Consider the following 12,651-nt stretch of genomic DNA (forward strand, 5'->3'; position numbering starts at 1 on the left):
TCGGTACTCTGTGTCGATTTGTTGGAAATTCAGCATGCCACTTCCACGTGCACACAGTGGACGTAAAGAGCGCCATCAGCGTGGAAACAAGCTCAAAAGCCTAGGCCAAGTACCCAGACGTCATATAGTGTCTGTTGCATCATATAAAGTAGCGTCAGACTACTCCCTCGCATTAATTTCAGTGTCACCGGCGATGAGTTACTGCTATGAATCATATGATTTTCCCTTTTTGGTCTATGACATCATTGTGTGTGGCACTGGTAGCAGATGAGGTGTACCAATTTCATTTTCCTGTTTACTGTTAAAGCTCGCCTCTTCTTGATTCACGTGGTCAACAAGGTAAGCGAATGTAGGCCCTAGCCCTGACCGTACTACGTGAGTCGTAATGAAATGAAGACAACGTCCGACCTAAGCTAACCCGTAACCAGGTAACTGCTTCTAAAATTTCAGACTTAGGCCAAGCACAGTAAAATGGCACAGTTTTAATAGCCCTATGTTATGCCTCAACTGTAGCATCAGTCCCAACTACTACTAACTAGGGCCCAATTTCACGGCCCGGTGCTGTTTACCGCAAGCGAAAAATCGGCACTTACCGTAACAGAAAATTCTGCGCTTATGGCGAACGTATTTCACGGGTTAGCGAGGAATATTGGCTTGTGGGCACGTACATCCCGTAACTATGGATTCTGTGTTTAAAGGGTTAGCGCAGAAGTGTTCTGCTTGCATGGTCAGCGCAGAATGGAGATCGTAAGTGCAGAATTCTACAGTAAGCAGCGCTATGAAATTTGGGTCTAGGTCTAGTATGGGGCAGCGTGGACATCCGGGAGTTTCACAAAAATACAGGTAGCAACCACACCGCGCCGATGAAAACAACTGCAACAAGCGTGAGCGTACGTACAGATCAAAGAAACAATTGTATAACCCAATCCTCGGACTGGCTGATGCGTGCGTACCTGGCCAAGGTCGCTGTTTTCAACCTGTCCTTTTGGAAGAATCCCGGATGTCCACACTGCCCCATATACATGTAGGGCCTAGACCTAGTTGGGAACATCCCAACTTGTGAATGTAGTTGGGCCGGCCCAACTAAAGCACAGAGGTCCAGTGTGTGTGTGCCCATGGTGTGTCCAACATGTGCCAAAGTCATATTGTTTATGAATGATATGTCATAGTAATATTATTTTAGATGAATTGTGTCAAACATGAGGTGCATAAACTTGGATAAGGTTGAGAAATTTTGTATGAAATTGGTCAACAATAGTTGGGCCAGCCCAACTGCAGCACTACAGTTGGGAATGCCACAACTCTAGTTGGGACAGATATATTACTAGCAGTGAGTGGCCTACAAGTAGGCCCACTACTATTGTTTTACCTTGTAATACAACTTGTCATAGGCCGAGGCCTACGTTGATACAGTCATCATGACTGACGACATGACAAATAATCATGACACTGTCAAATGATACACGTAATGTTAGGCCAAATGCTCAGATGCTGTGCGTAACATAAGGTCTAGTTCAACATCTGTCTGAATCAGTATTAATCCAATAGTCACTCTTGGCTGAGTGTCGCTTCAATAGGAGCTGATCAGCGATTATTTATCTCGATCATGAGACAGTCTTCAATCACAGCATAGTCCAGCGTACTATACGTGTACGGTATTTTTCTACCTCCAGTGGGGGGTTACCCCCAAAACTGTGGGTTCGTCATCCACTGCGGGCTCCCAGGGAGAGTGCAGTGGATGATCCACAGTTCTGCAGGTAAGCTGGGAGTATCAGGTATGTACATGGAGGGCTATTACAGATGTACCTCTACCTTAGTGACTTTGGAAAATTCTGTGGAAGGCAAGTAATGAAGCTTATCACCTAGTAATAGCAATATGTATTGAATCTTTCAAATATGTCAAAACTGCCAGTGAGTGACATCATATTATAAATGGTTGAGCACATGGTATTGTAATCATGTTAATGTGCTGCACCTAATTTCTACATTTAACCACCGGATTTTTCATGGGGGGGGGGATTCCTGGCTCTTAAGAATATTTCCAAGGGGAATAAAATCCTGAATTGAATATTGTTTAAATCCCATCTTGTGAATGCAAATCATTGAACTTTGGCAGACTAACTTTAGTATAATGGCAGCCAATCACCAGTTAGGTTGGATGACTATATAGATTTTGCCCCAAAACAGCCAAAAAGTTTCTCATCTCTATATGAATTATTATCTAGTATATCAGTGTGTTAACAAAAAGACATTGTTAAATTGAAATGTAGAAGATGTTATCAGTGATGAGAAATGAACTTTGTATTACTTTGTTCAAGACTATTTTTAGGATTCTTATTCTAATCATTGGACTTTAGACCTTGCTTGGTGTGTTGTAGGGCATGACACTTGTCATGAACCCAGATTTTTTTAGAGGGAAAAATGGTATTATACTCACTCAAAACCAACTATCCTAAATTTGCTCTAACTCAATAAAATTGCAGTACATGTTTGAGTGATTAATGCCAAGGATCGTGTTTAATTTTGTTGGAGTGGAACAGTTTATATTGTTACCAAATTTTTAAGGGCTGGAAAATATTAGATTTTAATGAAATAAACATTCCACGCAAGAATGGACAAACTTAGAAATAATTATTCCAGAAATACAGGATCACTTATTCATTATGTATTACTTACATGCACATGTTGACTTTTCATATTCCTAAACAGTTCAGTTCTGACATATCAAATTCTGTACCAGTTTCAACACTACATTTTCAAATCCCCTCTCCTCTGTTTTCATGTTCAACCTAGTGACTAATGCCTCCTAATGAATATTAACGTGGCACGTAAGGAGAAGCCTCAGGAGCTGCACCTCATCTGTGAGTCTGGATCCAGTCTGGCTTCCCCTACCCCAGACTCAGCCCTCCGCTCACCCACTGCCACCCAGCGGGCATCCCCACCAGAAGCCAGCCCAGTAGGCACCCCTTCTGCCCTCCCTGATGTTATCTTTGCCCCGAAGCTGGAGACTACCCAGCTCACCTCTGCCCAGGAACGCCAGCCCCTCCTGAGGCATTCCACCAGGGGCACCATCAAGAGCCTGGACGTGGATGATTTTAACATCTTCAACGATGATGTGGAATTCACAGACTTTGTTAAGAAGGCTGAAGATGCCATATTCCAGGGGATCTACCCAGAGAGAATATCCCAAGGATCTAGTGGAAGTTATTTTGTTAAAAACATGGATAGGGTGAGCTGCAGTATGTTATAGATGCTTCAACTGACGTGGTCTTAATATCTGAAAGTTAATACTCTATAGTACACCCAGAGGCTTTCTTTTTGGTGTGTTAGACACAAGTAACAATTACATGTACATGTACCTTTGGCCAGAGCTTTTCTTATATTGCCATAGGTGAATGGGATTTGAAAACCAAATTGTTACACATTAGGGACATTTTCCCTTTGTAGTGATATGTTGAAATCAAATGCAAGCAAATTTCTACTTTTCATCCCAAATTGTAATTCCAAACCTTGGTTATTCTGCACTTTTTATCTTCTTCCAAAATACCTGTCTACGTTAACCTGCAAATGCCGAGGAAAATAACAATTTAAAATAAATCTGAGTAATTCAATTGTTAACACAATTCTTAAATTAATTTGAAAGTAGCTTTATTGTTTAATGAAAATGGATTCAAAATGTTGAATTATTTAATTTCCAAAACACAGATTTTGTTTTGTTTTGTGTTCCAGAAAATTATTTCTGTATTCAAACCCAAGAGTGAAGAGCCCTATGGTCACCTGAATCCAAAATGGATCAAATGGTTTCAGAGAACTTGTTTTCCTTGTTGCTTTGGACGAAGTTGTCTGCTTCCCAACCAAGGTTACCTGTCTGAGGCAGGGGCATATCTGGTTGATAAGAAACTAGGCCTTAACATCGTGCCAAAGACCAGGGTGAGTCCAGCTATAGAATTTCCTTTGAACCTTTTTTTTTAAATTATCTTTCTCTCTTACGGGGGATTGCATGCAAGACCCACATAATGAGCTGAACTATGATACATGTGTAACCAGCTACAAACTGACCTAGTTAATCACCACAACCCCTTAAGGAGAGATCAGATCTAACTTTCTTTTCAAAAATGTCACAGAAAAGTATGAGCAAGAAAGAATTGTCATACTGATTGAGAATTCTGTCCTTTGATGTGATCGAGCAAACTGAGTCGTTCATCAAATTTTCATTCAACGAAACATCTCAGAATGATTGTCCCAAATCAAATCTTTCATACTTCAACTTACTACGTTCATCCTAAGGTTTTCATGGTTGAGATTTGGATAGACATGAAGTCGACATTGTGTACCTATTGAAGGAATTCAATTCAGTCAATTGGTCTGGGCTGACAAATGACTCATTGTGCTTGATCGCATCTTTCAAATTTATACTAAATCTTACTTATGGTATCACTAGTACAATGCACTGACAAGGACAACCTTTTTTACGGCGTGACCTCACACAATGGATACAGTTGATAGAACTAAATGATTCTGCTGGTAGGTCCAGTTTTCCCTCAGTTTTGTGTAAACACTGAAAGCTAACTCCATACCATGGGAATATGTATACAGGTTGGCAACCACCGAGTTTTCTGTCCCATGAAATCATGTACATTTATGTTGTTACAAGTATGTTTAGAAATAATGTCAGACAAGGAAATATCAGAAATTCTGGTTAATCAAAGACAGCTTGTTATGTTAACGCACAACCAGACATAGTGTAGACAGTAGTAGTTTGCTAATCTCTCGACAATATCTGTGCTGCACTGTTGCCAGACTTTTTGGATGCCTATTAAACTTCATATATTTATCTGGGATAATATCATGGCAAGACAGTTGCCATGGTCACATAAGTAGATGGAGGGAAGTGTTGCTTTAGCAACTAATTTCACTCAGGTTTTACCTAGTCATTAGGTTGATTTTAGTAACTCAAGTTCAATTTACGCAGAATTCCAAGTAGTTGAAAATAGCTCATAGAATACCACTCTAATTAGGATATGCACTTTGTATGTTTGAGAACTGGACAAACTACACAAGCCACTGTGATATTTTAGTTGGTAACCTTTTTTGTTTGCCATCTGAGATCAGAGTCTGCATTAGCCACGTCTAACATTGCCAGATTTTTTAAAACTCAAAAACCACATGTAAGAATTTAATTGATAAATTTTGTATTTGTTGGACTAGGTGGTGAAACTTGCCAGCGAAACTTTCAATTATTCGCCCATCGATAGAGCAAAGGCAAGGACAAAGAGATTTACATTAGAGAAGTTTGAATCTCTGGGAAGAAGGTTTCATCGAATTGGTTTGCCCCCAAAGGTACATGTATACTGGCACTTTTTGTTTATTTGTTTCATATATATCACTCCCAAAATGTATCACATCGACACCAACAATAATGCTTCACTCATAGTTCCATGCAGATGCATGTACCATCCTTGGTATTTATACGCATAAAATTGAACAAACTTGTCCTCTCCTACAATGTTTTTTATCCTACCAGCATTTTCGCTTCATTCGTGCAGCTGAAATACTCTGTGAAGTATGAAGTCAGGCGGAACCATAAATTCTGCAAAGGGTACAGGACGTCTGCTGCAACTGCTGAAAACAAACCTCTTAATTGAAAACACTTTTGAACAGGTGTTTAGCTTGCTGTACACTGTCCTCCTAATGAAATTCCACTGGACACTTGCAAGGAATGACAAACATTGAAGACTATTTTGCATGGACCTTAATTGCCTTGAGTTACATACAGATAGACAATCCCTTTGATTTACTCTTTGAAGTAAACTTAAGGGGATTTCCTGTTGTCAGTTTTCTCCTGTTATTTCCTGCTATTTTGAGATGTGGCAACTGTTACGTCAGATTTAGTTTGTTGCATAATTTAAGCATTCTAGCATTTGCATTTCAAACAGCTATGGCACCGAATCTTTGATTGTAAACAGTTTTAGGATTATTGAGCTCATGAATAATCCATGAAAGCTATCAACAAGGTGATGAGGTACATTGAAAATAACAATGAAAAGGTGGAGAAAACTGTGTTGAATTGAACACTTAAAATATTTCTTGTTAAAAAAGGACTCAAATCTGATGCAGATTCAATGAACTGGATCATTTAAGTAGAATGCATCTGGTTGGCTGAACAATAGTACTTTTGACCGTTTTATCCAATAGGTGGGTTCCTTTCAACTCTTTGTCAGTGGTTACAAGGATGCTGATTATTGGCTACGGCGCTTTGATACGGAGGCCTTACCTGAGTCTACATCCAGGCAATTCCAGATGCAGTTTGAGCGGCTGGTAGTGCTAGACTACATCATCAGGAACACAGGTCAGGGGTTATAGGTGACAGATCACTAACATATAGATGTGTTGGTTTCTGGGGATATTATTTTGTCAAGGTTGATATTTGCGTTCATAATTTTGCTAATTGCAGATTGGCAATTGAGTGTGAAGGGTGCAGATAATGAATGAAGTTTATGCTTCATTTTAAATTGCAGTTGGTGAAAAATGGTTTATTGTTTACAGATCGCGGTAATGACAATTGGCTAATCAAATACGACAAGTCGGAAGTGGATGAAAGCGCAGATCTAGAAGAAAGCTCTGATTGGTCGATGGTGAAACCACCTGACATCAAGATTGCTGCCATTGACAATGGTCTAGCATTCCCATTCAAACATCCCGATGAATGGCGAGCATGTAAGTTGGAAATGATTAGGGGGGGTAGTCCAACTCTAATCGAGAGCTCAGCTGCAAGGAATTTTAATTTGTATCGGTTACGTTTCACTTTTGACAAGAAAGGACATTGTTGGGTAACAAGATTGACAATTCTCATTTCAATGGACCTATCGCTATTTGCGAGTTAGCCATGCCCTGTAGACAGTCCTGTGGATATTCATTCGTTGAGTTTTGTATGTCTCAGATTTTAGGTGTCCAACACCCATTTTATTTTGGACAATATTTCACTAGCTGCACTGATGTGATTCCAACGTAATAGGTCAATTACACAAAACGGAGTTACATTTTTGCCAGCATAATAAGGGCCCTTGATTTGATAGAACTAATTTGGAGAAAGGCACAGTATTGATAGGCTTGTGCAACATCTCGGACAGCAAAATGTCAAACTGATCGTTTTGGCAGTTTGCCAAGGGTTGGAACACAACTTGCTGAAAGGATTTTTTGGAGTCCTTCAAATGATTGAACTAGACTTATGCAATATTCACTTCTGTAAGATTTGATGTGAACCATTGTTTCAGTTTTCATTTTGGGGTTGCAGTGCAGGGTTTCTGAAAGGCACACAAGGAAATAGGAACCAAAATTGCCGGAGGGATTTATTGTCCGCAGAAAGTAAAAGCTCACTGAGAATTGAGAAGATTCAGTTTTGTTATTTCCCATCTTTCAGCATTGTTCATCTTCATTCCTATTAGTATTATGTCATTGTGCTTGCCCTAGATGTGAGCGGCTGCCTGGAAATGCTATTACATGTAAATTGTAGGGTCAGTCAGTTCCCTTGGCTGGGATCATATTTGATTTTGTCAGAATATGATAGGTTTTGGTGGATTCTGGTGTATTTTTTTTTAATTTTGGAGAATATGTTCTGGTCTGAATTATCTTTAGCAACTAGCCTGAGTTGTGTGTTCTTGAGATGCCCACAATAATGTAACACAATAAGACTTAAAACTAATCCTTCAAATTTTATTCCTTCCAAGCTTATGTGATATCTTATGGAAATGTAGAGAAACTTTGTAATTAGAAAAAAAAAAGATCTCTCAAGCGTATTATTTCTGCCACTAAGGTGTTAAACAAGGATGAACCGAACCAAATGGAAAGAAAAGGGTACTTGACATGCTCTGTGGATGAATTCTTCCTAAGTTGATATCTCTTTCTTTCTCACCGTTACCTTAAGACTTGATGAGTTCTTGAAAACCCCTGACCAACATCAATCTCCGATTTCTTGTTTACAAGCAGTCATCAGAGTCTGGTTCATTAAAACTTGCCTCTAACCAGCCAGCTGCATTCCTAGCCCCCACATTCAGATAAACAACTCGAATTTTGCTCGGGGTTAGACTGAATGACGGACAGACATGAAATGACTTATTATCCTGTCATCTGGCATTGGGGATTATATCTCCTAAATCAAATATAATTGAGGGAGGCAGGAACGAGGAGGATTAAGGTCATGCCGGCCTCCCCCCCTGTGGTGAGCGTTGCTCATTTACGGGCTACTATTGAGAGATCAATACAGGCTAGTTATTTCTTAAGAGTCCCTAATCAGCCAAGATGTCATCTCTGTCTAGTTGGAGCTCATCTCAAGGACAAGTGTCTTCAATGAGATCAACAGCTCCTTGCATTTCCCTCTCTGTAGTCAACATTTCTCTCACAAAAACCCAGGATCTTTAGTTCTTCCTTCAAAGGTTTAGAAGACATTGCTTTCATTGATGTGTGTATAGGCTACTGATCACCACCTTGCCAGTTTTGCACCAGCTCATTTCGCAGTGTTTTTGTTAACATTACAGACTACATGAGGATGTCTTAATATATTCCCTAGTGGTAAATTCATCATTGAGCTTCAACCTTGTTCCCCTCATAATTGATATTTGAGATGGAAATATTCCTCAACGGATGACAGTTGTGAGCATTCTCTTTGTTTGGGGGGGGGTTTGGACCAGCTTTTATCCAAATTCATGAGAACATTAGATCTTTATATCAGGCCAATAATGACCATGTATATACATTCAATTATAATTGACAAAGAACAAACCTCTAGCTTGCTAGAGTTAAAACTCAAAATTCAATAATTTTTTTAAGACACGGCTGACTCAATTACAAAGTGTTTTCAATTGTTCTCTTATAGATCCCTATCACTGGGCTTGGTTAGGGCAAGCTAAGACCCCATTCTCCTGTGAAGTCAAAGATTCAGTTCTACCCAAACTCACAGACATGAACTTTGTGGAAGAGCTTTGCAAGGAATTGAAGGATCTTTTCTCTGTAAGTATGCATGGTTATCCAGTGAGGAACTTGATCATAGGAAGTAACATTTCTCTAGGGATACAGTTTGACTTTTTCCTAAAAAGTGCTGTGTTTGTTTAGAGATCTTTAGCCTCCCCAAAAAACAACTGAATCAGTCTGAGTCAAACCAGTCGGGAACAAATTGTCAACAAAAGTTGGGCGTTGCAGTGACTATGTTGTTTTTGCATTGACTAAGAAAAATGCAACATGTGACTTGTTTCTGATGATATCTTGCAATTCTCAGATTGACAAAGGATTTGATCGGCACATGTATGAAAAGCAGATGTCTGTGATGAGAGGACAGGTAAATTAAACTACAAGTGTTCCATTTGTTTTGTTTATTCCTTGTATCACTGAGCCACGAACCATGACCCAAGAGATGAAGATACTTGCCAGTTTTAGGCCTGAGAGGAAAACCTAAGTTTAAGGGACTGGCATACCCAACACACATGATGTACTAGGTGGGATTCGAACCAGTTCACTGAAGATGAAAAGCAAAAGTATTTCTGCATCATCCTGATGGTTCTATTAATGTATTTTGAGTGAAACGAAAGGAAAATTGTGAAATACAAAATGAAAAACAAATGAAAGCAACAATTTTCAGAAAAGATAATGATTATTAGCCTGTGAAGTTCTACATTTTCTGCTAAAGATTTCAACATGAAATTGACAATGTCCTGAGAGTGATTTTGTTACTTGTTTGCTCTGGTAGATACTGAATTTGTGTCAAGCCTTGCGTGATGGTAAGAGCCCAGTCCAGTTAGTTCAGATGCCTCTTGTGACTGTTGAGAAAAACAGTAAAGATGGCCACCCAGGCCGGGTCAGACAACACAGTGATTCCTTCACACAGAGCTTTCATCATCGCCATCCTTTCTTCTCTTGGTGCTGACATTACCATGGCAACCCTTCTAATAAAAAGATAAGATTCAACAACAATGAGTATTTTCAGGGATTGTCTAATTTTTTGTGTATTGCCTCAAGATATGCACATGCATTTAGAGAATTTGAATTTAAAATTGACATACACAACTGGCATTAATGATTGTAGCACAGTGTATCGTATTAATAGATATGTACCTGATATAGCATTTTTTAAATCTTAATTCAAGGCGAATACTTGGAAAGTATATTTGAGCTTCACGAAAAAAGATCCCGGCATGAACTAGGTTAGATTCTAACCTCTAACCGCCCACTTACATTTTTTACATGTCCCAACCACTTGACAACTATGCCAACTTGAGAGTGCATATACTGCCTTTGATCACCTCTTGAGGAAGGAATCTTGTGAGGCTTTTTTAAGCATTGCATTAACATTGTTTGCATATCTGGTGCTTCAAGTTACATGATTACGACAAGCATATATACTTTGGTCGATTGTTGAATCAAAGATCCAGTCGTGGTGTTTGTAATTTGTACCATGATAATTGACGTCGATGTCATGTTACCATAATGGTGTTTGATACATTTCTGGTTGCACTTTTTTGCTCATGTTATTACTAGAAATAGGGCTAGAATTTAATTTGTGGTTTTTCGTTGTTTTGCTTTGGTTTTTGTAGCAAATCTTACAGGATGGCATTGTCAATGGATTTTGTTGACAAATGTGTAAATATTATATGTCCCTTGTCATGTTGATTGTAGCATTTGATTGAAGTTAAAGGTGAAAGACACCCTTTTTCAAGAGAGCTGTAATCATTTGAGAACAAGATTCTTTCAGTTTGCAGCTTTTAACAAAGGTTTTGAAGGCAGCAATATTTGAAAGTAAAATATTCTCCGAGTAATTCAGTAATGATGGTTTTGAATGTGCAATACTCAGTTGATTTTAGGTTAAACTTCACATTGAATGTTAATTTCAATTTTATTTTTTTGTCTCCTCACACAGATTGTAGGAAGAGCTTATGCGAACCAAATTGCTTATGAAAAAAAATTGAACAATTAAAACCGTCAGCCGTATGTGTATCATCATTTTTGCCATATGTTCCCTCAAGTATGTGCTTCAAAATTTCATGAAAAAACAAAGGCTTGCAGTAAACATATTAACACCTTTGACGAATAATTAGAAACAAACATTTCTTTTCTCAAACATGGTAAGTTGATATTTGTTTTTTTGATTCCAAGGGTTCTTTTCCTGTTCGGATTGAGACTCTTTGATGTGTGTGAAGTGGATACTTTTTCCACATTTTTTCTCGGAATCTGTTCAGCCATGCTGGAAGTGCTATCTTTCTTTTTTCTTTTTAAATATCCACACTATTTTCTACTGGTCGTAATTCAACCTAACGTTTTAATAGTGGTATCAAAACGTGGCATATTTCAATGTTTTGACTACATGTCGAACCAATTTGTGCCTCAGTCATCTACTTTGTTGAGCTTCCGTTTGCCTGATTTCTGAGATGTTTCTATCTCCTGTTGAATTTATCAGAGGGGTTCTAGTAAACTGTTCGGATGTGGGCAGAACGGAAGACATATGGATGAATTTTGCAAGTCAAAAAGGGATGAGCGTTGGCCAAAGATCAGTGAAACGAAAGAGAAATAATGGAGTCTGTTCTTTTCAGTTGCTATTCTTTCGTTTAAACCCACAAACGCCTTTAAAACGTAATGTAGACACTAATTGCTTTCCTTCGATGTCTTAAGTTATTTGATCTCAACAGTCTGAGAACAACCAGTTGGCAAGCCAATCAAAGAAATGTTTTGAAATTGGTCAGTCTTTGAATATTTTAACTCGATGACTAATTGCAAGAATATGTCTGTTTTGCTTTGGATTACACTTATGCGAATCATTTTTTATCAGCGTCTAAGTTTAAAGGACACCTCTGAAGTAAACATCACTTCCCCCCTTCTTACCTGTCTAATATTATTCTGAAATAAACTCGAGAGGTAAATAGGTCCAAGAAACCTTGTCAGTGTTGGTTCTGTTTTTCTTTCTTTGTCCTGCAGACAAAGTGAAAAATGCCTGGGGTCTAGTTTTCAGTTGTCGAGAAAAAAATGATGAGCGAAACCACGATTTGTCACAGCTATGAAAAAGGTACTTGTTAATGTTGATCCTGTGACCCGAAATTTACGGACTAATTGCAAGAGATGACAATACATGTAAGCTGGATCTTGCCTATGCAAGAGTTTTTCACGAGGGGCTGAAGAGATGCACCCTCCCGAAAACAGCGGGATTGCTAGTGTGTGACACGAACCCCGACCGCGCCTGAGCGTCAGCGGTACTGGGCTGGCAGGCGCCCGGCTCTGCGTCCCAGGGCCCCCGGTACAATTGTTGGGTTAGGGTCGCTGTAAGAAATGATTTCCTGGAGTGCGGGTTTTGGGGAATGGTCATTGTGTTGCTAAGAGCCAACACAATGAGCTTGTCTCTTGACGCTAATGGTCAACGATATGCGGACAAAATCATCAACGTTTTATCAAGATAAAAGCTAAATTGCGGCAGGGCCAGAACATCGCCAGAAGGAGATCTTGTGCAATAAAACCGAGTCGGCGTATTTTTCCAAATGACACTTATGATTATATTTTGAATATAGATCAGTCGATAGAAGCTCCTTTTTTACGAAGTTTCATTATCTTAAGGAAGCGTTTCGGCAAAAAAAATCTTTGCCGTTTCCACTACCCAGAGCAAACAATTTCGAGAAA

General features: G+C 39.0%; 1 protein-coding gene across 2 annotated transcripts; it reads left to right on the plus strand.

Moving 5' to 3' along the window:
• The first annotated feature begins 158 nt into the window (after positions 1-158).
• On the plus strand, positions 159-11,916 carry LOC110973899 (phosphatidylinositol 4-kinase type 2-alpha-like). Of its 2 annotated transcripts, none has more exons than XM_022225110.2 (9): positions 159-428; positions 2,794-3,229; positions 3,730-3,930; positions 5,209-5,340; positions 6,196-6,349; positions 6,547-6,717; positions 8,873-9,006; positions 9,272-9,331; positions 9,740-11,916. In XM_022225110.2, the coding sequence occupies exons 2-9, from the start codon at positions 2,810-2,812 to the stop codon at positions 9,914-9,916; spliced, it is 1,449 nt and encodes a 482-aa protein (XP_022080802.2). In that variant the 5' UTR covers positions 159-428; positions 2,794-2,809; the 3' UTR covers positions 9,917-11,916. The 2 variants fall into 2 exon arrangements, with proteins under 2 accessions (XP_022080802.2, XP_022080800.2); XM_022225108.2 differs by having other exon boundaries at positions 160-339.
• The last annotated feature ends 735 nt before the right edge of the window (positions 11,917-12,651 follow it).

Source organism: Acanthaster planci, linkage group LG13 (assembly GCF_054643075.1).
Source record: "Acanthaster planci isolate LZ-2023a linkage group LG13, COTS_SCS, whole genome shotgun sequence".
NCBI classification, from domain to species: Eukaryota; Metazoa; Echinodermata; class Asteroidea; order Valvatida; family Acanthasteridae; genus Acanthaster; species Acanthaster planci.